The 25966-nt window shown below is 37.7% G+C and overlaps 2 protein-coding genes across 6 annotated transcripts in view; both read right to left on the reverse strand.

Annotated features, from left to right (window-relative positions):
* KCNMB4 (potassium calcium-activated channel subfamily M regulatory beta subunit 4) overlaps window positions 1-13066 on the reverse strand; it is a 67040-nt gene extending 53974 nt beyond the window's left edge. The window contains exon 1 of the mRNA XM_019651757.1: window positions 12161-13066. Coding sequence (XP_019507302.1) covers window positions 12161-12496 — 336 coding nt within the window. The 5' untranslated portion in view covers window positions 12497-13066. The remainder of the gene's footprint in view (window positions 1-12160) is intronic.
* A 10947-nt stretch (window positions 13067-24013) lies between these two features.
* The window catches only part of CNOT2 (CCR4-NOT transcription complex subunit 2), a 112883-nt gene continuing 110930 nt past the window's right edge, over window positions 24014-25966 (reverse strand). For all 5 annotated transcript variants that reach the window (XM_019651775.1, XM_019651774.1, XM_019651773.1 and 2 more), the window contains one exon: window positions 24014-25160. In XM_019651775.1, the coding sequence (XP_019507320.1) occupies window positions 25074-25160 (87 nt within the window). In that variant the 3' untranslated portion in view covers window positions 24014-25073. The remainder of the gene's footprint in view (window positions 25161-25966) is intronic.

Raw genomic sequence — 25966 nt, forward strand, 5'->3', positions numbered from 1 at the left:
AGTTGCTGTCCTTTTGTTCTTCAGTCTAGTTGTGGAGGACGTCGCTTCACTGGCCCATGTTGGTATTATCATTGCGCTCTTCCCGGATGAGGCAGATCAGTCGTCGGCCTTTGGACTGCCAGTGGCTCTTGGCAGCTCACACTGGCTGCTGGCCGCTCACGCTGGCTGCCGGCCACTCACAGTAGCTTATGGCAGCCCACTGCAGCTCCACTGCAGCCTACACCGTCACCGGCGACTCACAGCAGCCCAGCTCTAGGTCAAGCTGTTGTTCACCATCTTAGCTGTAGAGGGCAGTGTCACTGGCCCGCATGTGAGATCTGAACCGGGGCCCTCTGGCGTCCCAAGCCAGCTCTTAACCAACGCGCCACTCGGCCGGCCCTCTTTCCACTTTCTTGATGGTGTCCTTTGAAGCACAAATGTTTCTAATTTTCATAAAATGCAATTATCTATTTTTCCTTTGGTTGCTTGTGCTTTTCATGTCATATTTAAGAAATTGCACCTAATTCAAAGTCATAAAAATTTACATCTATGTTTTCTTTTAAAAGCTTTATAGTTTTAGCTCTTACATTGAGGTCTCTGATACATTTTGAGTTAATTTTTGTGTATGGTGTTAGGTAGAAGTCCAATTTCATTCTTTGCATCTGGATATACAGTTTTTTCAGCACTATTGGTTGTTCTTTCCCTGTTGACTGCTCTTGAAACCCTTGTCAAAAATCAATTATCCATAAATGTACTGGTTTATTTCTGGACTGTCAATTCCATTCCATACATTGCAATGTGTATCCTTATGCCAGTACCACACAGTCTTCATTACTATAGCTTTCTATTGTAGTAAGTTTTAAAATTGGAAAGTGAGTCTTCCACTTTTGTTCTCCTTTTTTCAAGATTGTTTTGGCTATCCTGGGTCCCTTGCATTTCCATATTAATTTTAGGATTAGCTTGTCAATTTCTGCCAAAAAAACACAAAAAACCCAGCTGAGTTTTTGATAGGAATTGTAAGAATCTGTAGATCGATTTGGGGAGTATTGATATCTTTACAATAGAAAGTCTTCCAATCTACAAACAGAGGCTATCTTTCCATTTATCTAGGTCTTCTTTAATTTCTTTCAATAATGTTTTGTAGTTTTCAAGTTACAAGTCTTACGCTTTTTTGTTATAGTTGTGAAATATTTTCTTAAGTATTTTATTATTTTGATGCTACTGTAAATAGAACTGTGTTCTTAATTTCATTTTTGGGTTACTTATTGCTAGTATATAAAAATACAATAATTTTTGTATGTTGACCTTGTATTCTGCAATTTTGCTGAATTTGTTTATTAGGTTTAATATCTGTTTTATTTGGGGGTGGATTCTTTAGGAGTTTCTATATACAAGATTAGGTGATTTGTGAATAACGATAGTTTTATTTCTTCCTTTCCAATCTGGCTGTTCTTATTTCTTTTTCTTCCCTAATTGCCCTAGCTAGAACCTCCAGCACAACATCAAACAGGAGTGGCAAGAGCAGACATCCCTGATCTTAGGGGAAAAGCATTCAGTCTTTGATCATTAAGTATGATGTTAGCTGTGAGTTTTTCATAGTTGGCCTATATCAGGTTAAGGAAGTTCCCCTCTATTCCTAGTGTGATTTTTGTTAATAATGAAAGAATTTTGTCATATGTTCTTCTGCATATACTCAGATAATTAGGTGATTTTTGTCTTTTATTCTGCTAATTTGTTGTATTACATTGATTGATTTTAGCATGTTGAACCAACCTTCCATTCTAAGGATAAATCCCATTTGATCATGGTGTAAGGAAGAGAAGGAAACTCTTCCCAACTCATTCTATTTTCATGATACCAAAAGCAGACAAAGACATCACAAGAAAACTACAAACCAATATACATTTGAAGAATACAGAAGTAAAAGTCCTCAACAAAATTCTAGCAAACCAAATTTAGGATCATAAAAAGCATTATATACCACGACCAAGTTGAGGGAATGAAGAGTGAATACTAATGTATATGAGATTTCTTTTGAGGGGCTGATGAAAACATTCTGGAATTAGGCAGTGATGATGGTTACACAACTTTGTGAATGTACTAAAAATTGTTAAAAGGGCAAATGTTATAATATGTCAATTATATCTCAATTAAAAAAAAAAAGCTGCCTGCTCTCTGTGTTCTCTTTCCCTCCTTCCTACTGCGTAAAAGATAGACATAATCAAGTTAGGAAAAACATGTTAAGGGACGGTAAAAGCAACAAGATGGGATGGAAAGTGGGTCTTTGGATGACCTTCCTGATCAGAATGGCACAGCTCCATGAACTGCCTACAAGCTCAGACATTTCTCAAAGAAGAAAAAAAAAAGTAAATACTTTGTTCAGGTCACTGTTATTAAGTTCCTGTTAAAGTGTCCAATCCAGGGGTGGCTGGTTAGCTCAGGTGGTTAAAGTGCAGTGCTCACAACACCAAGGTTGCCAGTTCGATCCCCACATGGACCACTGAGCTGTGCCCTCCATAACTAGATTGAGACAACTACTTGACTTGGAGCTGATGAGTCCTAGAAAAACACACTGTTCCCCAGTAAAATTAAATAAATAAATAAAAAATAAATAAATAAACAAATAAAATATCCAATCCAATATCCTAATTAATTCTATTAGATTGTTTTTACTTTTCACTACTACAAACAGTTCTGCAATAAAAATTCTCATCTATCGTGTATTTCCTTGGATATGTTACAGGGGTTTTTTGGGTTTTTTTGTTTGTTTTTTAGGGTAAACACCTTGAAGTGAAATTATTGGGTTGCCAGATATGCACAGCTTCAGTTACACTTAGTCTGTTTCATTATTTTTCTGAATGGTTGAACAAATTTCCCAGCAATGAGTAAGACTTACTATTTACCTGAATCCTCACCAACACTTGGTCTTATGAAACATTAAATTTTGCCAGTCTGCTGGGTGTGAAATGGTATTCCATTACTGCTGTCATTTAAATTTCCCTGAGATTATTGGAATTGAGCATCTTTTCACATTTGTTGGTCATTTGTGTTTCTTTCATGAATTGCTTGTACACATCCTTTGCTCATTTTCACATTATATCATGTCATTTTCTTAATGATTTGTAGACATTTTCATAAATGCTGGATAACCCTTTGTTGATGACTTGTTTTGTCATTATCTTGTACGAGTCTGTGGCACATATTTTCACTTTGTTTACAATAATTTTAGTCATGTAAAAACTGTTATTTTAATGTGCTCAAATGTATCAATCTTTTCCTGTTATCATTTGTTCTTTAAGCCTCACTTAAAAAAATATTTCTTAAGCCGATGTCTAAGACATGACATCTCCTAAAAGTTTTATAGTTTTCACATTTAGGTTTTATTCCATTTGTAATTTGTTGTTATGGGTATAAAGTATGTATCAAATTTTATTTCTTTTTTATGTAGAAATAATTGTTCAAGTACCATTTATTCACAGTCTCATTATTTCCCTGATGATTTCCTGCATCTTTTATGTCTTTTAGTAAAATTTAATAATTTCCAGTTTCCTTTCACTGGGGATATTTGAAATTTGTTGAGAAATTTGTTGCCTTATGGCACAAATATGACCAGTTTTTCAAAATGTTACATTGGCACTTTAAATAATGTGCACCCTGCTGCTACTAAATACACTATTTTACATATGTCAGTTGGGTCAGTTGTTAAACACATTATTCAAATTTGTTAAATATGTACTGATACTGCTTTTGTTGGATTGCTTATCAGTCACAAAGGTGTATTAAAATCTCTCGTTATCATGATAGGCTTATATATTTCTCCTTTGAGTTGCTACAATTTTTTGTTTTTATGTATTTTGAGGTTAAATTTTTAGAGTACATCCCAATATAGAATAGTTGTAGTCTGTTCAATTAACTCTTTTATAATTATAAAATGTTCCTTTTTCTCTCTAGTAACACATTTTTGCCTCAAAGTCTACTGTGTTTCATATAACAGGTACTCCAGTTTTTCCTTCTTTTTTATGTATTCTCTTGGATAACATTTGTATGGTGAATATTTTCCTATTATTTAACTTTCAACATTTGTGTGTCCTTATATTTCATGTGTAACTCTTGAAAACAGCACATGTTTGGGTTTGTCTGGTTTTTTTTTCCCAGTTACAATCTCTGTCTTTTAATTAGAAGAGTTGGTCCATTTACATTTAATATAATTACTTACAAATTTGGGTTTAAATCTACTATTTTATTATTATGTTTTCTTTGTTCCACCTGTTTTACATTTCTTTTTCTCTCTTTTCTTGCCTTCTTTTGGACTGTTTGCTTTATAGTATTTGATTTTCCCCACCTATATACTTTTTACTGTACATATTCTTGTACTCCAATAGAGAACTCCTAAATCAGAAACTGGAGTGAAGTTTCTGAATCAGTGGGTCTAGGATGGGACTTGAGAATGTGCATTTCTAACAAGTTCACAGATGACACTGATGCTGCTGGTCCACTGAACACACTTTGAGAACCACTGGCTTGGGAGAAGAAATGGACTAGATACAAGGAGATCATCCAAGAGGTGTAATAATTGAAGCAAACAATAATGGCCTTGACTAGGGCAGTGGCAATGAAAAAATGTTTAAGTATTAATAACAGAAAATAGTGGTACCATTGACAGAAACAAAAGAATCCAGAACAGAAGCAGGTTTTAGAGAGATAAAGATGAATTGTGTTGCCACTTTTATCTGAAGCAGAAAAAACAAAAGGTACTTATAATCAGAATTGAGGCTTTAGCTTTCACTAAGCAGTATTATTGGCTGGTTTTCCATTCTTTAGAACCATTTTAAAATAATGTTGGCCTGTAAAGACAATTGCATAAATATATTTATTACAAAGAAAAAAATTAGATTAACTTTGTAGGATTTAGGATTTTTCTTTAATGAGATACAACATCAATCTATGCTGCTGAAATATAATGAGATTATAACTACTAAACTGGATATCACATAAGGTTTCAAAGTCTATTTGGTCTACTGAATCAATTAGGCGAATGGTTCAGGAGAATTAGATGAATGGATATTCCTTCGCATGCGCATCAGTACACAGAGACCTTCTAGTTACCCAATCTTCTGCATTCTGCTACTCAACAAAGCAAATACATAAAATGAATTTATTTGAATTAGTTTGCTTACAAGAATGGTCATAAAATTAAATAATTTAATAAACACATGGTTTTCAGTATAACACTGGTAATTTTAAAAGAAAAGATGAGGATATTACTACAACTCAAAAGTACAAATTTTTAAACAGGGTTTTTATGTGTCCTAGAGAACAGCTAAAGCATACAGCATGAGGAATAGTTAGAAACATATGTAATAGTAAAAGCCATTCTGTTCAGTGCTTTACTGTGATTGTGATAATTGTAATATAAACGTACTGTTATCTAGGAACTCAACTGAATATGAAACTCTTGTTAAAGACTGAAAAAAAATATAATTTTAAGTCAAGGTAAATAAGGCTTGACATCTTCATTTATAATAAGTTCCAAAAAACATTTTAAATAAACAAAATGTGTCAACAACTTATAAAAAGATCCCAGCAGCCTGCAAATTATATTGTTTCTAAAGAGCTGCAATATGGGTATGATTAATATGTTCTGACCAAGTCTTTAAATATCTAATCATATTAGTCACCTACTCAAAAACCTTCCTTGGCTTCTGTATTAGTTTCCGATTGCTGCTGTAACAAACTTAGTTAACAAGATTTGCTTAAAACAATGCAAATTTATTATTTTACAATTTAGGAGGTCAGAATTCAGAATGGGTCTCCCTGAGCTAAAATCAAGACACCAGCTGAGCTGCATTTTTTTCCTGGAGACTCTAAGGGAGAATCCACTTTCTTGCCTTTTCCCACTTCCTTGGAAAAGGAGGCTGCCTGCTATTCCTGGCTCATGGCCCCCTTCCCTATTCAAAGCTAGCGATGGGTGATTGAGTCTTTCTCAGATTGCATTACTCTGACTTCCACATTTAAGGACCCTTGTGATTACACTGGGCCCACCACGATAATCTCCCTATTTTTAATGGCACCTGATTAGCAAGCAACCTTAACCCCACCTGCAAGTTTAATTCCCCTTTGCCAGTGTAACGTAAGATATTCACAGGTTCTGGGGATTAGAATGTGGACAACCGGGGGGAAGGGGAGCACTGTTCTCCCTACCATGGTTTCCTCGTGTTGACCAAACCTATGCTGGGTGTCAAGGATTTCTACATTGTTGACCCTAATACACTCTCGTGCCTTACCCACAAGGCTCCACTCTTTGTGCCCTGTGTTCTGGCCACACCAGTCTGATCCTGTAAAATATCTCTTCCTTGCACAGCTCCATAGCTTTACTCCTGGGGTTTTCTCTTCCTTGTTCTCTTCATACCTCCCATCTTTCTTCCCAAAATGAAAATTCTATTCATTCTCAAAATTATGGCTAATATTTCATTCTCCACGAAGCGTTTTCCCTAACCTTTCCTCATTACATGTTCATAGCATATTGTTCCGACCTCCCTGCAGAACTTTACATTTTGTCTCGTTTGATAGTTGTTTGCATTCTAATCTCCTCTGCTAGATAGTGATCTCCCGAGGGAAGAAACTCATGGATTCATCTTCATGTGTATGGATTTTAGGCATATCTAAAACAGAACCCTTGGTTTTTCATCCATGCTGCTCCAAAACTACTCTCCTGTAGTTTTCCCATCTAGTAAAATCACCTCCTTTCGCCCGGTTGTGCTTGCCACGAACCTTGGAGTCATCCTCAACGCCTCTTCCCCTTATTCCTTCCATATAATCCATTAGTGAACTTGATCAATGCTATCCCTGAGCTAAGCCACCATCACCTTCTGCCTGTCCCACTGGACTCACCATTGCCAGTCTTGCCTCTGTACCTCTCACCTTGCACAAGTGATTATGTTCACGTGCACACATGCACTCACATACACACAAAAATTCTATCATCAACTCAGCAGCCAGAGGAACCATTTACAGTTTTGAAAAGCCTAAGTATGATTATATCTCAGTCCTGCTTAATGTCAGGTAGCGTACCATTACCCTTAGAATAGAATCCAAAGTCCTCATCATGTTTTGTAAGGCCCTGATCTCATCTCCCACCATTCTCTGCCTTGCTGCGTTCCTACATCATTGTCTTCCTCACACAAGCCTAGCAGTCATGTGCCTCAGGGCCTTTGCACTTGCTGTTCCCCCAGCCTGTGGAACACTCTTTCCTCAGATAACCACATGATTTGTTCCTTTATGTCCTTTAGGTCTCTACTGATCCCTTCAGGTTCTTTGGGTCTCTGTGCAAATGTCACTCAGAGTCATCTTCCCTGACCATCCTACACAACAGGGGGCAGCACTTTGTTTCTTCCATCATTGTCTCGACCAGCGGTTCTCAACCTTCCTAATGCCATGACCCCTTAATACAGTTTCTCCCGTTGTGGTGACCCCCCAACCATAAAATTATTTTCGTTGCTACTCTATAACTGTAATTTTGCTACTGTTATGAATCGTAATGTAAATATCTTTTTGTTTTCCGATGGTCTTAGGCGACCCCTGTGAAAGGGTTGTTCAACCCCCAAAGGGGGTCACGACCCACACGTTGAGAACCTCTGGTCTAGACCCTTACATGCTTGAATTTTCTGTACACACGTACCATTACATGACATTACAGTATAAATCTGTTTCTTGTCTGTCACCCTCCACCAAAATGTAAGCTTCATAAGGGCAGAGACTTTATTTTGATCTCTATCCTAGTCTCAGAATCTAGAAGCATGCACAGCACAGAATAGGCATTTAATAAATATTTGTTATATGAATGAACTCATCTTTGTATGCCCTCCTTTTTCTTTCCCAGTTCTTTGATCATAATAGATGCTAGAGAAGTAACTGCAGAATTGAATTTTATGTACTTACTCAAAATTACTTAATATTATCCCCAGAGGAAAAAACTACAATAAGCCACATTGTCATGAAGAAACAAAGACTGTACAGAAGTCGTCACAATTCAGCTTAGCCTTTTGTTCTTTAGCGTTAATATGATGAAACTCCCTAGAGCACAAAGTATATCACACTGAACATTTGTTTCAAGGATGGAGTTCTGAAATTAACCCCAGCAGCACACACTGTCCCCCCAGGGTTGTGTGGGTGAGGAGGGGTAGGGCACGCTAGCATGGATGTAAAAGATGCCAAGAAGGTGCCGGTAAGCCACGATGCCCTGTAGCTAGGTACACCCAGTTTGGGGGGATGTACTAAAAATGTAAAGCCACTTCTAATTCCACCTAAGTTTTTCTTCTCATCAACGCATTTCTCTCCCTTTTACAGCAGTACTGGTTTCTCAGACAGATTTTGTCCTTTGTTTTTAGGTCTTTCATATCAGAGAAAGAAAAAAAACTCAGTGCAAAATTAAAACATATAACTTCTCATCACCCACTGTCTCTTGTTCCACATGCAAAAGGCGGGTTTTAAAAATTTATCTTTTCTTTGCCATCCAATGTATATATTGATGTAAAAGCAAATGTTTGGGACTGCATCAGCTCATTTCATTTACACTTAACCAAATTAAAAGGATCATTTCCATATGACAGTTGGTCCTTGAACAACATGGGGTTAGGGGCACCAATCCTCCACAGAGTCAAAAATCCACATATAACCTTTTATTCCCCCCAAATTAACCACTAATAGCCTACTGTTGATCAGAAATCTTACTGATAACACAAATAGTTGATTGACACATATCTTGTAACATATATATGTATTATATACTGTATTCTTGCAGTAAAATAAGCTAAAGAAAAGAAAATGTTATTAAGAAAATCATAAGGAAGAAAAACTACATTATTATATTTATTGAAAAAAACCTACATGTAAGTGGACCCATGCATGCATTTCAAACCCATGTTGTTCAAGGATCAACTGTAATTTTAAATGATTCTCGACTTGTCCTCCAGCATTTCCTTGAATCTCTCGTTTTATACCAGCTCCCTGTAGTCATTCAGTAGCACGGATATCATCTTTTAACATAAAAACATAAATATTAATCACAATGAACCCTTTTGGTTCTTAATTTACTTTGCCTGCACAATAGATGAGTACGTTCTCTAACCCACTGGGTTTTTTTTACTCTGTCTACACATCAGAATCACTTGCAGAACTGCTTAAAAAACATGAACGCCCAAGACCTACCCACGACCAAGTACAAATCTCTGAGGGCTGGACCCAGGCATCAGAATTTCTTTTTCAAGTTCCCCCGGTGGTTCTAATGCGCAGTCACAGTGAGAATCAAAACCCTTAACATACACAAGTCACAAAGAAATTATGCAATGATGGAACTAGTACCAAGAGGAAGGTGATCGCAAATTTAGATTTTGCTATGGTTAATTCACAGAGCAGATCATTGTCGTGTATATAACTGGTTGACTTGAATACTATATTGCATGACTAGATATAGTGATTACTTTAGACAATAAGGATATGATTCAAAACATATAAATAATGTGAATAGGACTTGAAGCTATTTTAAAGAAATTATTAGTCGAAGGTCAAATTTATTCACACTATGGTCTATGGTTAAGAAGTTACGTAGTTGCAATGGTTTTTCCCTTTCCCAGCCTTGTGCTGTAATTAAGGCAGCAAACTCAAGGGAGAGAGAAAAGTCAGTGTTCTCTTTTTTCTAAGAAGTGATTCCCTAAATGGTTTCCTGTGGCAGGGGGTCATAAAGAAGGGAAGGCTGAAGGTCATTAGGATCCATGACACTGTAGGGAATCCATACATTCTACAAAGGGAATAGGCCTTCAATAAAGAGGCAAGGTAAGGCAGAGAAAGAGAGAGAGATGTAGGCAGCCAAAATGCAACACGAATGGGCAATGGATATTGCTTAATTGCTGAGGCACTGTGGAAACATTCTGTTTATGTGCTGGACTCTGGCACAATATTTTGGTGACCTTGAATCTTTCCATCACTAATTGCTTACAAGAATTTCCAAATTGAGCATTTAATTGCCCCAAAATAGACAAATAACTGTAAAAGAACAAACTTATGTCCTGTAAATACTACAACGCAACCGTAATTTGGACACAGAGATGAACACTGATTTGGCTGAGGGAATCTGAAGTACATCGACTGGGATGTTGTTCGTCATTTTCTGTTAACAGAAATAGATCTTTCGCTAATTCTGTCATTTCTTGAATACTTTACTTTATACAGTGTTATTTTGTTCAGATACTTCTTCAAAACAATGGTTGCCAGGATCTGAAATGGCACTGGAAGAAAACAGATTATTTGTAACAAAAAGAGAAAATTGTAGTATTACATAAAGCATTATGACTTCTTCCAAGTGATTTAAAAATCTATGTCCTAATTATTTCAATTTACTTTTTCTGCCAGATCCTTTAAAATTGCCTGAAAATTGGAAAGCAAATTTTAAAGTAAATTCTAACTTCTCAATGTCTTTATTAGATATTAGCCATTTACTCGCATACTCGTATGTGCATATAATTTAATAGCGACTGAACTACTATCTTAAACTAATTAGCAATATTTCACTAATTGTAACAACATCTCCTAAATGATAAACTACCACGCAATTTCTGAATCACTATTACTGCTTGGCACCTTTCTTTATATAATGACTTGATCTGGAAAAAAAGTGATGTTTCTAAAACCTTGAGATTTCTTTTGAAATTCCTGAGCATTAAGCAGATTAACTTAGATTTATCTTTGAGACATTATTGCTTCTTCAAGACTTTGAACATTATAATCTATCTAAATTCTGTATTTCTATATTTACTGCTTATACATTATCTTCATTTTTAAGGTAAATGAATATTCATTTGTCAGCAGGAATGTCTTTTTTTAAGAGGAGTCATATTTTTTTTAAAGGAATTATTTTAAAATTTTTCCCCAAATTCAAGAACTTACTGTTTTGGAAACAAGACTAGGAGTTTTGCCACAGAGATAAGTGGTAAGTTTATTTACATATTTTAAAAATGTTAATATAGACTTTTTTTCTTTTGGATTGATATATCGTCTCACATTTCACAGAAAGTTTTCCTGTGTATACACAGGATTCATTCCCTTTCGGACTGTTTTCCTGCTTGATCTTCAACACAGCCCTCACAAGGAGGGAAAATGTCAGTAACTTTAAAGAAGATACACACCTCCACTTTCATAGGTAAGCAACAAGAATAGTAAAAAAGACCAAGAAAAAGAAGAAAGAAAATCCGTCTTACAGAACCAGGTGTACCACAAAGCTCAATTAGTTCATAGGCTGAGGACATTGCTTTTTATAAGTTTCTGCTCCGTGGGGAACAGTTTGCCGAGTCTTCCTCTCGCTGCTCTCCATCCCTCGAGTCCTAACCAGGTTTTTTCTCTTTTGCTTGTGAGAACGAAAAAAGTTGCCAAGGAAGGAATATGTGGTGCATTTCACAGAGGATTTTCTATTTTCAGTAAGTTTTACCGTTCTCCAGATGCTCCCAATCTCTCTAGACACACACAGAGTCACCAGGCTTCCTCGAGACCTTGTTGAGAATCTATTTCATAAAAACTCTGAGTCCACTGTACCCTCCCCAAAGGACCAATACAGAATTTCGCATTTGATTCTACTTCGTTTGTCGACCCTCAAAAGCTCATCTTTGGACCCCAAGTTAAAAACATCCGTCTAGAGTTAAAAGGCAAGGAACCCTCTAACACCTTTCAAAGGGGCTCAAAGAACCCCTCGATCTTGCAAGGCGAGTTCTTGACGCGGCCAGTGGGAGCTCAGACCTTGCCAGTGCGCCGGAGTAGGTGGATTCCCGCTATCCACTGGCTTTAATCGGAGGGAAAGTTAACTTTCCTTTCCTTGCATGTTTCCAAAGCCTGTCCTGTTAGGTGCGGGACCTGACCTGAACCAAGGCCTCAGAATCTGAGACCAGGCAAGACAGGTGTGCAAGGAAAGCCTCCGGGCACCCCGGGTCGCTGCACACAAACCCACCTAAAGGACCGGAGCTCGGGGGCTCCCCGATGCACTTGCTCCTGGTTTGAGTACAGCCCCCGACGCCTTGTCTACTCCTAGTAACGCGAGCCTATTCTGAGCCCACCCCGCGTGGGGTCTACCACTGAGGCTCTCCCCAACCCTCAAGACCTCCGCAGAAGCGAGGCATCCCTCGCCGGGCGTCCTTACCTTAGGGTTTGTCAGGAGCTGGTGCTCGTCGCTGTGCAGCAGCGCCCTGGAGTTGGACTCGGAGTTGTTCACGTAGACCTGGACGCAGGGGTACTGCGAGGTGCCCCTACAGTCGGCGCCACAGGTGAAGGTGCACTCGAACACCTCGCCGATCTGCTGCACCGACAGCACCGTGCAGTTGGCCGCCGTGGCTTGCAGATCCTGCAGCGCGGGACTGAGCCAGCAGAAGCCGAAGATGAAAAGCGACACGACGCCAGAGATGATGAGAAACAAGCCGAGCCGGATGCTCTTGTCCTCGGCTTCCGTGTACTCGTAAGCCACCCGGAGCTTCGCCATCGCCCCCCACTCCCGGCGGCTGGCGCGCTCCCCCCGCCCCCGCGCGACAGCAGGGGAGTGGGCGGCGAGGGGGAGCGCGCGAGAACAAAGGGGCCGAGGCCCGCGACGCCCCCGGCCGCGGCAGCGCCCCCCACCCCCCAGCCTCGCCGCCGCCCGTGCCCCGGAGGCTCGCGGTGCTGCGGCGGCTTCAGAGCCTCCTGCACCCTCGGGCGCGGGGAGCGCACGGGCGGCTCCTTCCTCCAGCGCCCCCTGCCAGCCTCCGCCCGCGCGCTCTCCCCGCCTCCCCCACCCCGCCTCCTCTCGCCGAGCGTCTCCAGGTCTCCATCGCCCGCCTGCCGCTTCTCTGCGGACTCGCGGGGCAGTGGCCCCGAGGGCAGGAGCTTCGGGCTGAGGCGAGCTGGGGGGAACCCCCGAACGGGCTGTGGCTCCGCCCAGCCCCGCCTGCCGCCGACCGGGGCCCTTGAGCCTCGCCCCGGGGGGGCGTCTCCGTGGGCGGGAGGCGGCTTGCACTCGGGATCCTGGTTAAATCCCCTTGGAGGGACGTCCGAGATGAAAGCTTAGGATCAGTGTAGCTTAACCGAAGTTAAAAAAAAAAAAAGAAGAAAGACAAGAGAAAGAGGGTGTCGTGCAAGTGGAGCGGCGGGAATCTTGAACTCCAAACGGGGATTGGTCAGCCAGCAAGGAGAGCGAGCCAGCGGCCAAGCAGCGGGCGTTCCCCTGGAAACGGGCGGCGGGACTCGGCCGACTAGGACGGAAGCCACCAGAGCGGCGCGCGCTGGGGCGCGCCCTGGGGAGACCCTGTCTCCAGTCCCCACACCGCGGACAGGCGAGCGGCGGGACGGGAGGCGTGACCCCCTCCCTCCTGCTCACCCACGCACCCTTCCCACCCCCAGAGAGTGCGGTAATGGTTCGGCTGCAGGCCCGTGTCCCACTGCCCCAGCCGGGATTCGAGGGCGGCCGGTTAGGAGTGAAACTCCGTACTCACGGCGGAGTTTCCTGTGGAGGCAACGTGCGTGGGGCAGGGGCCTGCGACTGGCAAGATCAAGGAAACTCGCTGCCTGGGGTCCTGGGTGGACCTCGTGGCAACTTAGGTATCCTGAAGCTGGGTCGACCCCAACTCAATTTGTCCCAAGGCTCGGACTGATGGAGGACCGAAGGAAACAGGTGGAGAAACTTGCAGCCCTGAAAGGAGACACGACTTTCCCCATTAGGACCGCCCCCTCGCTCTGGGACTCCCGAGTACAGAATCCTTTCTGTTTCCCTCCTTAGAAGTCTTGCCACCCTTGGCCCGCCCCAGGATTTGTAGATGAGCTTCCCTGGAGCTCTGTGCATGGCGACAGCAGCATGCAGATCCACTTTGGGACAGGTACTGTTTCTAGAGCTGCGTCTGTTCTCCTTGTTCTTCCCGTAGCTGCCCTCACCCCCGCCTCCCCGTGCATACCTTCCGCCTCTGTTCTTTTCCTGACTTATTTTTTAAGATTATTTTTTTTCCAAGCCACACTTCTATCCTAATATCAAACTCGAGAACTTTTTCGGCCTGCCATTTTTTAAGAATCAGCATGTTCACTTCTTTGCAAAATATCTAAACGTATCTTTTTTTCTTGATTTGCAAGTCCCAAATGAATATCCTCTTGAATCAGCTGTGTTCCTGATGAATGTGGGAACACCCAATCATGGAATCCCTGACTTCTCTTTCTTGGATTTCAAATGTTATGTAGCTGGCATTGAGTACCTGCCAACTGCAGTTCTAGTATGTTACTTTGAAGTACGACATTCCTTTATGGGGCAGGTACACACAACAGTATTTCCAAGTCAGGGGCAAGTTTTAATAACAGAAAGACCCTAAGTGGTTTTTCTGAATAAATTAAGATGCGGGGTTTGGATAACTTTCAAATCAGAAAGACACTTTGTACTTTAATACCTTTCAAGTTTTGAGGGCGTAGATTTCCTTTTTTCTTTACGTAGGAATTATATTTTCTTCCCTTTCTGTTGGCATGAAGACATTTTGTTAGTGATTACATTACCTGAAGGAAAAGTGAGATAGTTGAAGCAGCTTAACCTGTGAAGAGATCACAGCTCTTCAGTCTGACTGCTTCCCTACTACAGGTTGTAATCCGCCTTTTCAGGAAGGCTAAAAAGCCAGTCTAGGTAGGATCTGATGCACTGGTGATATCCAATTATTCTATTGTAGCTTGATATGCTGAGCAATTTAACCTTGAGGCAGAATTTACTCTTATTAGTGCTCATAAAACAATGATGGGATGTCTAAAATAATTTAATGAATATGATTCATTTTTCAATAATTCCAGAGCTCAGAGTTCTGTGACTGGACCCTCTGCCTCAAAACTGAAGCATGATAATGGTCTTCTAAGCCTAGAGAGCTGATATCAGAAAATTGTCTTAATCTAACCTCAATTTTTAAGAGCTTTGAAGTCCATTCTTTTAGAGTTCTTCACTTAGTCACTTTCCTTCCTTATGATGATTCTTAAAGTATTTGAAGAAACTTTTGCCCTCTAGCCTTCTGTTCTTTAAACCTTTACTTTCTCTTATTTCCTATTTTTAAATTCTTTTCTGGATCTTTTCATTATCATGTCTTTCTTATTAAAAGTCAAACATATCAAAAGACTTCCCAAATTGTCAGTTTTTATTTTACCCTTGATGGAACAATGTGTATGTTATTAGCTTCATTTACCTGAGGTGGGGCTGCCTTATCACATTCCCAAGGAAGATTGAATCTGTCAGCCTCTCAGTTTCTGAAAATGCGTCACTATTGACTCTCTAAGCTAGAATAGTAGTAAGAACCTTGGGGATACCAGAGAGCCTAAACTGTGAGATTACTTACCATATTCTGTTGCCTGTGGAGGTCAGAGGCCACACACACACACACACACACACACACACACACACACACACACACACACCTAGTCCTTTCTTTGCATAGTTTCCCACCAATTAAGATAAAAAATGTAATACTCAGAACTAAACGGACGTATTTGATGTATATCAGGAGAATCATGGCCAAGCCTTAATGAAATTCTTTTCCAAAGAAAATGAAGACCTATCTAAACAAGAACATTAAAACCACTCTTATTTATAATTTGTTCTCATGTTCAATATTCTTCAAGGAGTCCCGTAACGGATGTTAAAGTTACAATATAAATTTCATATGTATATATACTTTTATTAAAGAATTCTAAGAAGAATTATCATAAGGAGGGTTTTGGCCTAGGAATAGAAGGAATTTAAATTTAGAGCATGTTGGGAAAATGTTTATACACTGTTTTAAAAATTGGCACGTTGTGAAGTTTTTCAATAACAAACTGCTACTATACACTTGAATAGCTAAAACACCTAAGGGAGAAAATTAATATTGTATCACCTTTTCTCATTAGAATTCACATTCTGGAAAGGTTTTTGATATTTGCAACTAGAATAATTACATAAGGATAAGCATGAGTGATCCAACAAAGAAAACCATGTAGAAAGTCTTTATTTTTTTCATTCAGCTTACGTAACTGTAGATTTTGTTGTCACAGAAAATTAAGTTTCCTTTTTATTTAGTCTTAACTTCATGTTTACAGTTGTACTAAATAATTTCTAGCTTGCTATCAAGAAATTAACTTTCTTGCCATCTTCATTGTAAATGTCAAATATTTGTTATGAACCTCAGAATTTTAAATTCGGAATAAATATCCTATGTGGCTACTATTTTTTCTAATTGATTTTTTTCCTGTCCATACACCTTACCTATTATGTTGAGCATGTAATTACTATTGAAAACACTATTTCTAGATACTTGTAATCATATTAGAAAGGAAAGCATACTGAATATCACCTAGCTCAACATTAAGCAGGAAAAGAAGCTCCCAGAGACTTGTTTGAAACAGTCAACAATTATTAAAAATAGTTTTTTTAAAGTTAAAGTTTGTTTGCATATGGCCTTTGTTTGCAATTGAGAAAGCAAAAAGCACACTCACTTGTTTGTAAACACTGTTAAGTGCTGGCTAGATTTCCTAAATTCTCACCACCTTTTAGTCTTTTATGTTAATGCAAGTGAAAATACACACGCGCGCGCGCGCACACACGTAGTAAAAAGGAAATTAGCTTTGGAATTACAAAGCGAGAAGCTAAGAGGTTTTGGTCCCAGCAATGAGAAAACAGTTTGATATAAGATAAATAATTGATATTCTTGGATTGTTTCCTCCTCTTCATGTAAAAGGGTTGGACTAAAAGATAGTTTTAGTGTTCTATGATTTTTAGTCCAAATTGATCTTGCTCTTGCCGTGTTCTTCAAAACCATGGGTATTACTACCTAACAGTACCTAGTCAAATTACAAGGTCTTTTAATAATTCCAAAATGTGGAGACCATCTCGTGATACAATGGCTAACTGGGAGTGTTCGTCTTTGGAAAAATAGACCTACATCTGTTGAATACTTAATATAAACAAATGTCCTAATTCAATCTTCCCATTAGATGAAGAGGGAACAAGAGATTAAGTAATTCCAAGGCTGCACACATATCGTCAGTGCCAGGTTACACCACCTACCCATTCTTTTTCTATTATGCTATGCTACCTCTAAGAAAGACCTGTATTTAGAAAAAAAAATAAGTGTAGGTAATACAAATGGATTCAAAATGTGCCTATATACTTATATTCAAATCTAATTAGTCTTGACAAAAATCCATACTGTGAAACCTGACTGAAGGGGGTCAGTAGGTGGATGAAGGAGCTAATGATTTAATCTGATCCTCTTGTTTTACTCTGAATCACTTGTGAAAAATAGCATTTTTAGATGCATAGCAAATGTAAATAATAGTTTTATGCAGGAGAGGGATAGTAAGCATAGTATTTAGGCTTCAGAATGGCTTGTTGGAAATTCAAACTCGTTTCAAAGTAAAATAAACACAGGGAACCACCAGATGTTAATAAAACAAGTCATTAAATAGTTCTGGGGTAGAAAAAAAGCCTCTTCTCCCAATGCAGGATATCACCTAATACTTCAAATAGTTTTCTTGGCTTTGCTTGGACACTTCCAGTGATAAAAAATTCATTAATTCCTAATGCTACTCATTTGATTTTTGGACGTTTTAAGTACTTGTAAATTGAAATCTGCCTTGTCATAACATCCATATCAAGGTCCTTATTCTGCCCTCTGGTGTTCTGTAGGATAATCTGCCTTGCAAAAGACCCCACTTCAGACTGTGGGAAGACAAGTATCTTTTTCCTCTTAGGTCTTTCTTATACTTCAGTATTCTCTTTTGATATGGTTTAGAAAACTAAGGTCATATCGTTACTCCAAAATGCTAAGGAAAATAGATAATTCAAAGTTGGTTAGGATACCCAGTTTTAACACTCTCTAAAACAAGTCTGTACCTTTCTTTTCCATGTTATCCAACCTACAGACACGTAGGATGGTAGATTTTGTTGCTCATTAATTAACGTCGTTGCAAATGTAGAGAAGCTGGGAAAGAATTGTGGCCCACCTTCATTAGAATTTGGATTCCAAATAGTGATGTGCAAGTCAACTAATTTAATATTCAAATATTAAATCCTTTAAGGTGAAATAAAAGTTATATAAAACTTCAGATTAAAAAAGGGAAACTGAAGTAGCTTTTTTGAGCAGAAAAGTAACAACTTGCATTTTAAAAAACAGGTATAATTTTCATGCAGTAAAGGGACATGTTTTATATTTAAAGGATATTAACAAACTGAAGATACTTAAAAGTCAAAATAAAAAAGCAAACACGTCGGACTCTCTTAAAGAGGGAAAATATTTAACAGTTCAAATTTTCTTTTAAGACAGTCCATGTTTTTCATGCAACTGTTACATATGGTAATTAAAACTACATCTTAAAATAAATGTTCAGTATGTAACACATTTAAAGGTAGCTTCCAAACATTCTGGCTGCCCCAAATCTTTATTTTTATGCAAAAGAGGAAACTAGTTATGTCAGTTGGCATGTAATCTTTTCTCTCCGAGCTGTATATTTTTGAAAAATAATCAGTGCTTAAGTTTTTTCATTATAAATGAGTATCAGTAAGGCTTAAGAATCAAGCAGTCAGCCATTTGTTGACTTCATACCACCCTTGAAATTTGATGCATTTCTTCCAAATGTTTAAAGACGTCGTGTTATTACTAAAATTATCTCCAGTATATACTCAAGACTAGGTTAGCTTGAAAGAAAAACATCGCTTGTTAAAAATTTTAAATGTTAAATTATGTGCTGAAAATGTTAAATACAAATGCAGATTATTGGGACATTACATTTCAGGATATGCTTATGAAAATCAGAGACCAGCTCTGATTCACAGTAAAAAATTGTTTTACTCAGCTAGTGTCCTCAGTTGCTTGTTTAAAGGAACTACCACTTCTGGCACAAATGGGGTCATTTTATTTCACCTTCTAATAAAAATGTCAAAAACATACTGTGGTGTGATAGATGCCTATCAGGCCTTGGAAATTAAATCTCTTACACAGAATCAAAAAATGGTTTTGCTATACAGTAGTATATTAGCTGATCATAAGTTTTGCACTGTCCCAAGAATTTGGGTTTTCAAGAGATAGGAAATTATGACCATGAAGAAGACAATCACTGTGAATTTTATGACATTTTCAAGAAGGCATGAAAGTTGAGGAAAAACATCTAGAAATGATTAGCTTTTTAAACTGAATATTAAATTCTTATGATAAAGAAATATATCACTAAAATCATCTCAGGTCTCAGGTCATAGTATTATACAACAGGATGACTAGATTAAAACTTTTTTTCCATTGATGGACATAGAAGTGATAATGCACGTAGCTGCCCTTACTAGTTATTATGCACACAAACTGAAGTGGAAATCTGAGATCTAGCCAAAACATCCCCAGGAAATAGCTAAGGTTTAAAAAAAGCATCTCTGCTGTTTCATACTTGGAAATGGATTTAACTTTCCTCAGTCTGCTCCAGGAACTACTACTGTAATAATGTGGTTTTTGTGCTAGAACACTGGATACAGAAAAAGTTAATGGATGCCCGATACATAGGAATGCATTATTCCAAAACTAACTTAGTGGGATTTCACCAGAACCTTAAGATTTTACTCTAGTTAGTACTTGTACAGTAGGACAAGTAGTTCCATTGGTAGTTCTCTAACTTCTGAAATGACTTGCGGTATTTACTAAAGTATGTACTCCTGGCCCCTCTCCTTGGACATTGTAAAGTCAGAGTATCTAAATAGGCCTAAAAGTGACATTTCTAACATGCCCCCTGGGTGACTGTTATGGCATATTAAGTTTGATAATTACCTAACTAGAGGCTGACTCTGGTTAGTTTCTGCAGCTATCTCAATCTAAATTGAGCTTTTTATACATAAAATTTAATGATCAGCTTTATTTTAAATAATAGGATAATTGCTTCATCTTTTTGTAATCACTACTGTAGCAGGAAAACAGATCGCACACTAATGCAATGTATAATTTCAGGCTAAATATTTACCTCAAAACTTATTAAAAACTGTCTCTTCCAGCCTTTGAATGTAGTACATACATACATAAATCTGGTGAAAATACATATATACTCGTATGACTATTTGTTGTGCTTTACTAATGTTTCACGTTCCTAAAGCTTAAGAAAAAAAAGTTGACTAAAGTTGCCTTCTGTAACTTTAAATTTCTTTCCAAAGATACAGCAGTGAATTTAATTAATTAACCTTATCTATGACTCACACAAGAGCACATTTTAGACTAGGTCAATGTTAAGTACATACTTTTAACCCTGATGACATCATATTCCTCAACTACAGATCAAGGAAAGGATATCATCATCTTAACTGAAAGTAGGCCTAGAATTCATCAAATCCAATCTTTTACTCAAACAAGTTGTCCTCTCAATAGCAACTGCTAGTCATCCTGTTTCTGGTTGAACATTTTTGTTGAAACCCTCCCTTCATGAGGCAGGCAGTACTGTGGGGCAGCACGGTAACATAACCAAGATCCGTCTCCCTCAGCCTCCTCCACCTGCTGGCTGAAGACGTGCCTCTTCTCACCGAAGTCCTGCCTATATTTGAAGACAGCTGTCAGGCCTCCCTTAGCTGTCCATTGATTCTCCATTCTTCAGGCTGTTCTAAGATGCATTCTTTCCAAGCATGGCACCTTTGAAATTGGTATGCATTTTGTAACGAGTGGCTTGTCATAGTTTGAGCTATTTTTCCTTGGTGGTACACAAAATAATGTGCCTTACATCTGTTGGCAATTAGGTTGCTGAAATACAGTAATTCTCCCCTTTCAGCGCTTTTTCAATAAACGACAGTACTTTCAGGATGGTTCAGTTCAGCTCCTTACCTTACGAGTCTACAAGAACACTTTCCATCCAGTCTCTCCTTGGTTATGTGCTGAGATTGAATCTAATGTCTTATAAAGCAACTCATTTCACTATCTTAATGGCATCCGTTATTTTAATATTGCCTGAAATCCTATTGGTCCTACTTTTGCTCTTCAGCCACACCAATGAATTCATCTTTGACAGCTCTTGAATTTAATACTTGGAGACAGATACCATGTTTCTTTCTCTTACTCAACATTCCTACTTCCTGGGTGGGTTTTTTTTTTTATATTTGTAATTTAATGTAAAATGGGGATACTAAAACCTGCCTCATGACTATCCTGAAGACAGGATACCATAAGCATGCCAACAAGATACTGTGTGGCAGCTAGGCCTGCCGCATGCTGTCCCCCTGCCTTCCCGTCATGGTGGCTCTTAAAATACAGCCGACTTCCTACCTTGTTCTAAGCAGTATACTTTTCCTAATGTAGCTGAATATTATTACATCAGTATTTTTGGCAACAGACTCAGTTTACATTCATGTACATATGAACCACTCTTACGCCACGTTTTATTCCACCATCCTTTTTCTTTGAGCAACCAAAGTGCAAAACTAAGTAACTACCCTGACTCAATGCATCCCATTTGATGCAATTCATCACAAAATTACTGGGGTAGATTTAGATCTCAATTTTTGACTTTTATTGTGTTTATTTGCTTCATCTCCTAGAGCTGTCATTTATTCATGGTATGATCTAATTTACCAGTAATGCTACTGTCAAGGAGTGAGCCTTGTGACACACCATTAGGATCTGGCTTTTAAAAAGACTGAAATACGTCTGGCTTATTTCTCCAGGCTGTCTTAATAGAACCAGTTAGTAGGTCTTTCTACCTCTTCATTATTAACTACACAAACCATGGTTAAGAGAACATTTAATACAAACATACCCTTTCTTTTACATACCTTTTACATACATGCATATTTAGGTTTTCTGCAACTTTTCTTGCAAAATTGATGATGCTAGTAAGCAAATCTAAGTTAAATGAGTCCTCCTTTGCAGCCATGCTCAGATGTCACATATTTAATGAGCAGTGGGTGTAACAGAATGGAAGATCTATGATTTCTGAATGAAGGGTCAACTAGAAAGGGCAGAGTGGAAAAAATCTGAAGTTTTGAAAGTTAACTGAAACTGCTCAAAAAGATTCTTTTGAAAATGAAATTGCAGCAAAAATTATAAATTATTTCAAAGCCCAATGCTTTAATTTGTACATTTTATTTTCAAATTGAAATATCAATTTATACCATTCAATCAACATGTATTTATCAAGCACCTATTGTGTTCCAAGTTCAGTGGCAAAAAGGAAAAGACCAGATAAGTGGTTGCCTTTATATATACTGCAAGAATTCAAATACTTTCAGTTCTTAATTAAAATGTTATATCAAAGGAAAACTGTGCAGTGAAAATCCCTGAAAATTGAGTTTTTTCATATAAATTATAGCATCACAAGCAGCATAATATACGGAGGGTGCCAAAAAAATGTATACACGTGTTAAGAAAGGAAAAAAACTATTAAAATTGCAATAATATATACCAATAACAGAGAATACAAGTCATGTGCATATATTTTGGTTTTTGGCACCCCCAGTATTTGCGAGTAAATAGCTGAAAGGACTTTCCTTTGCAACTAAATAGCTTTTGGTTCCAGAAAGCCAATTATTGTATAATCACAAAAATTATTTAATATAATGTACACACTTGTCGCTAGTAATATAAGGAAAAATTAAGAAAATTTAAAACTAAGAAAATGTGAAATATTAGTTTAGGCCAACTCTGTACATGTATAACCACAAGTTATAAAACCAAGGAAAATAACAGTGTGTTATAGTAAAGAGTTTAATATAGCATTTTAAAGGTTTCATATAGAATTTTAAAACTTGGATTTGAAGTCAAAGCATGGTAATATCTGATATTAACAAGCTATAAAAAGTTGGTTTACATGCCAAGAGTTTTCTCATTTTGATGTTTCAGGGTAAAAAGAACTCAGAAATCTGGAAAACGGTGCACTTAAAACTCTGTATATGGCAATTAAAACAAACAGCTCAAGCCCAAACAGACCACTTGATATGAGCAATCTTGCTTTTCTGAGTCCTTTACACAGCACCAGTTATGATCATGGTGACATTTTATATTGTTGTTTGCATTCACAAGAATAAAGATCCCCTTCCACTTTTGTTTCTCCTGGTTATGTAGGAAAAGCTACATTTTACATAGTAAATTATTATGAAAAAAATGTAACCTTTGTTTTTAAGAAATTGATTTATAGGATTTGACACGTTTATGTCAAATATGGTGAAGGTTTTTTGCACGACAGTAAAACTATAATTACATAAGTGCCATCTTTCCTACAGAGGAGATGCTTTGGTTTAAATCTGAAAGATTAAAAAATTCTGATACTTTTATGTCAGTTTCTCATCTCAAAATACGTAGAAAAAGGTAAATCTTAAGTCATTTTATATTTCTGTTACACAAACAATGCAATGTCATAAATGTTTCACTTTCAAACATGATCTGGTAAATGTCAATAAACTTTCACTCTTCATAGAAAAATAGGTTAAAAATGAAAACTTAAAAGATCAAAACTCACTGCCTTTTTTTACTCTCTCTCGTTTTGTTTTTGTAGCTTCAGTTTTCAGACATTTTAAAATACACTATTTGTCTTTAGATGGAAAAGAATCCACCAACCTGTTAATATGAAATATCCTGGCCAGCAAATGGGAAGGTAAAATCTACCCCACCACTGCTTTTGGCTTACCTTGAGTATTACTTCTTCTTCTTTTTTCATTTCAGTATTACTTCTTAAAGATAAAACTCAAAGGTATATCAAGAAACTTCTCATAAATTTCACACAAAGTATTTTGATTGGGTCCCAAGAATGTGCAGAAAAGTTTTATTTCTAATGGTTCCATAATCTGTTTAAAAAATTGTTTTCTCTGTTTTGAAATTGGTTAATACTGTCTACGTTTTTTACCTACAAGTGAAATGGTGTATGGCTCTTTTAAACTACTTGTCAAAAGCTGAAAAAAAGGCTACATTTTTAATTGTTCAGTCACACCATTCAGTTTGATATTTGTCAAACTTTAGGTTTTTCCCCCTCCATTTTTCAAGTTGAAGAAATAATTTCACAATTTCAAATCAAAGTCAACACTGCAGTGAGGAGAGCTTTTCTACTTTATTACAAAGAGAAGAAGCCTTTATGTGGTCAGAAAATACAAGATTGATCTTTTTTTCTCTTCCTATGAAACGCTGCTGTTCAAACAGCCAGAGTGAATTGTCTCAGTTCACTTCTTTAAGTCCCATCACATTCACTTGGGTATGGATGTCCTTGGCTGCTGAAAATCTGGCCCTTTAGTGCACAGGGCGACAAAGTCCCCTGACCAGCAGTTCCAGAATGTCCCATTTTCATATATTGCATCCATGCACACCTCCTAAAAATGAGGTACAGCAGGGCAAACATTTTCCAAAATAGATGTCATATATATAATATATACACATTCGTACATACATACCTTTATTCATGTGATGTCCAAAAATTTAAAAAAAATGTACACATTTATTACAAAATCGTAACAAAGACTGGACAGTGTTTTGCTCATTCTGGAAAGATGAAGCTCAGTAATAACACAACCCTGGAAATTATCCAGAGATTGTGGCAATATCTTTCTTCGAAACAGTCAGATATTCTTGCGTTAAGCTTGGCGAAACTGCCTTTCAAAAACAAGGGGAAGTAAAATGAAGGAAGTAGACCTTGCTTATCTTTCCAAATGAAATACGAGAAGGATCTTCACATAAAAATGCACAAACATTTGTTATTTTATTACCAATAGTGCTACAATGAACAATGCAAATTTTGTGGTCTAATTTTGTTGAGTCTTTTGTGGGTTTTCTTTTACACATTTTAGAAACTAAATGGTAAACTTCTGTCAGTGTACTTGTTTGTCTTTATAGACTCAAGTCTGTCTGCTGGCAAAAAAAAAAGAAAATAAATGAAAAAATTCAGACCCTGCTCGAACTAGAGAAAAACAAATTACAAATTTAGTTGTTGGGCAGCACATAATTAGTAAGGCAGGACCTCAAATGGTGACCCTTTGCGTAAGCCAATTGCCAGATCCTCAAGGAATTAAAACCAGGGTGCCTGAGCCACATCAGTTCTGCAGTTATGTTGAGTATTGTGCTGAGACAGCCATACCCCAAGAAAAGGGAAGTCTTTTTTTAGAAGGCTTGCTGAGCAGGGTTGTAGTTGAAGGTGGATGGCAGGTGAGGCCGTTCTTCTAATTTGTCATATTCCAGATGGAACTCCTATAAAACCAAATTTAAGAATTTAGATGATTTCTTCTTTGTTCTCAGAGTTCTATCAAAATATATTTTACTACATGAACAAAATACCTACATGAATGAGAATGAACAGAAACAGATATACCAACTCTTTTTTCCTTTACATAAAATACAGCTTGAATAAAAATAATGTGCTGTAGTTTCTACCTGATAGGTACAAAAATACAGACATTCTGTGTAAAAGACTTCTCATGAACATCCATTTTATGACACACATCCTATATGGATTTTTTGCTCAAACAGAAAAGCTTGAAGGGGAAATTCCTGTATCACTGAAAATTATAAAATATTTAAAAGTAAAACCTCCTTGAATGAAGTATACAACCTAAAAGTTTACTTTTTCATAAAGTTTAGAAATAAAGAATTTTCTAATTTGTCTTATTAAATAAGAAGAATAACATACAAAGTTATTCTAAGCTTATTAAAATGTGGGGAGAACAATGAATTTAAAACTTGTACATCTCCACTTCCCATTCCACAAACCCAAAACCCTGAAAAGAGGTAACTGCCACCCCCAACTAGGCAGTGGTACATGCTGGCGCATTTGAAGATGAAATACATAATTTATTTCACTTAAAATTTTCAAAAATTTTTTAAAATTTAGGAATGGTGAAGACATTTCTTCATACTTACCCAAGATCAAAGAGATGTAGAATATAAGTTGGTATATTAAAACAAGCAAGACATACCTTTGCAAATCCAAAGAGCAAGAGGTTCTAAAATTACTAATTCTACAACTTGAATTCAATTAGCACAAACTATCTCAGTCA

Source organism: Hipposideros armiger, unplaced genomic scaffold (assembly GCF_001890085.2).
Source record: "Hipposideros armiger isolate ML-2016 unplaced genomic scaffold, ASM189008v1 scaffold_166, whole genome shotgun sequence".
Classification (NCBI taxonomy): Eukaryota; Metazoa; Chordata; class Mammalia; order Chiroptera; family Hipposideridae; genus Hipposideros; species Hipposideros armiger.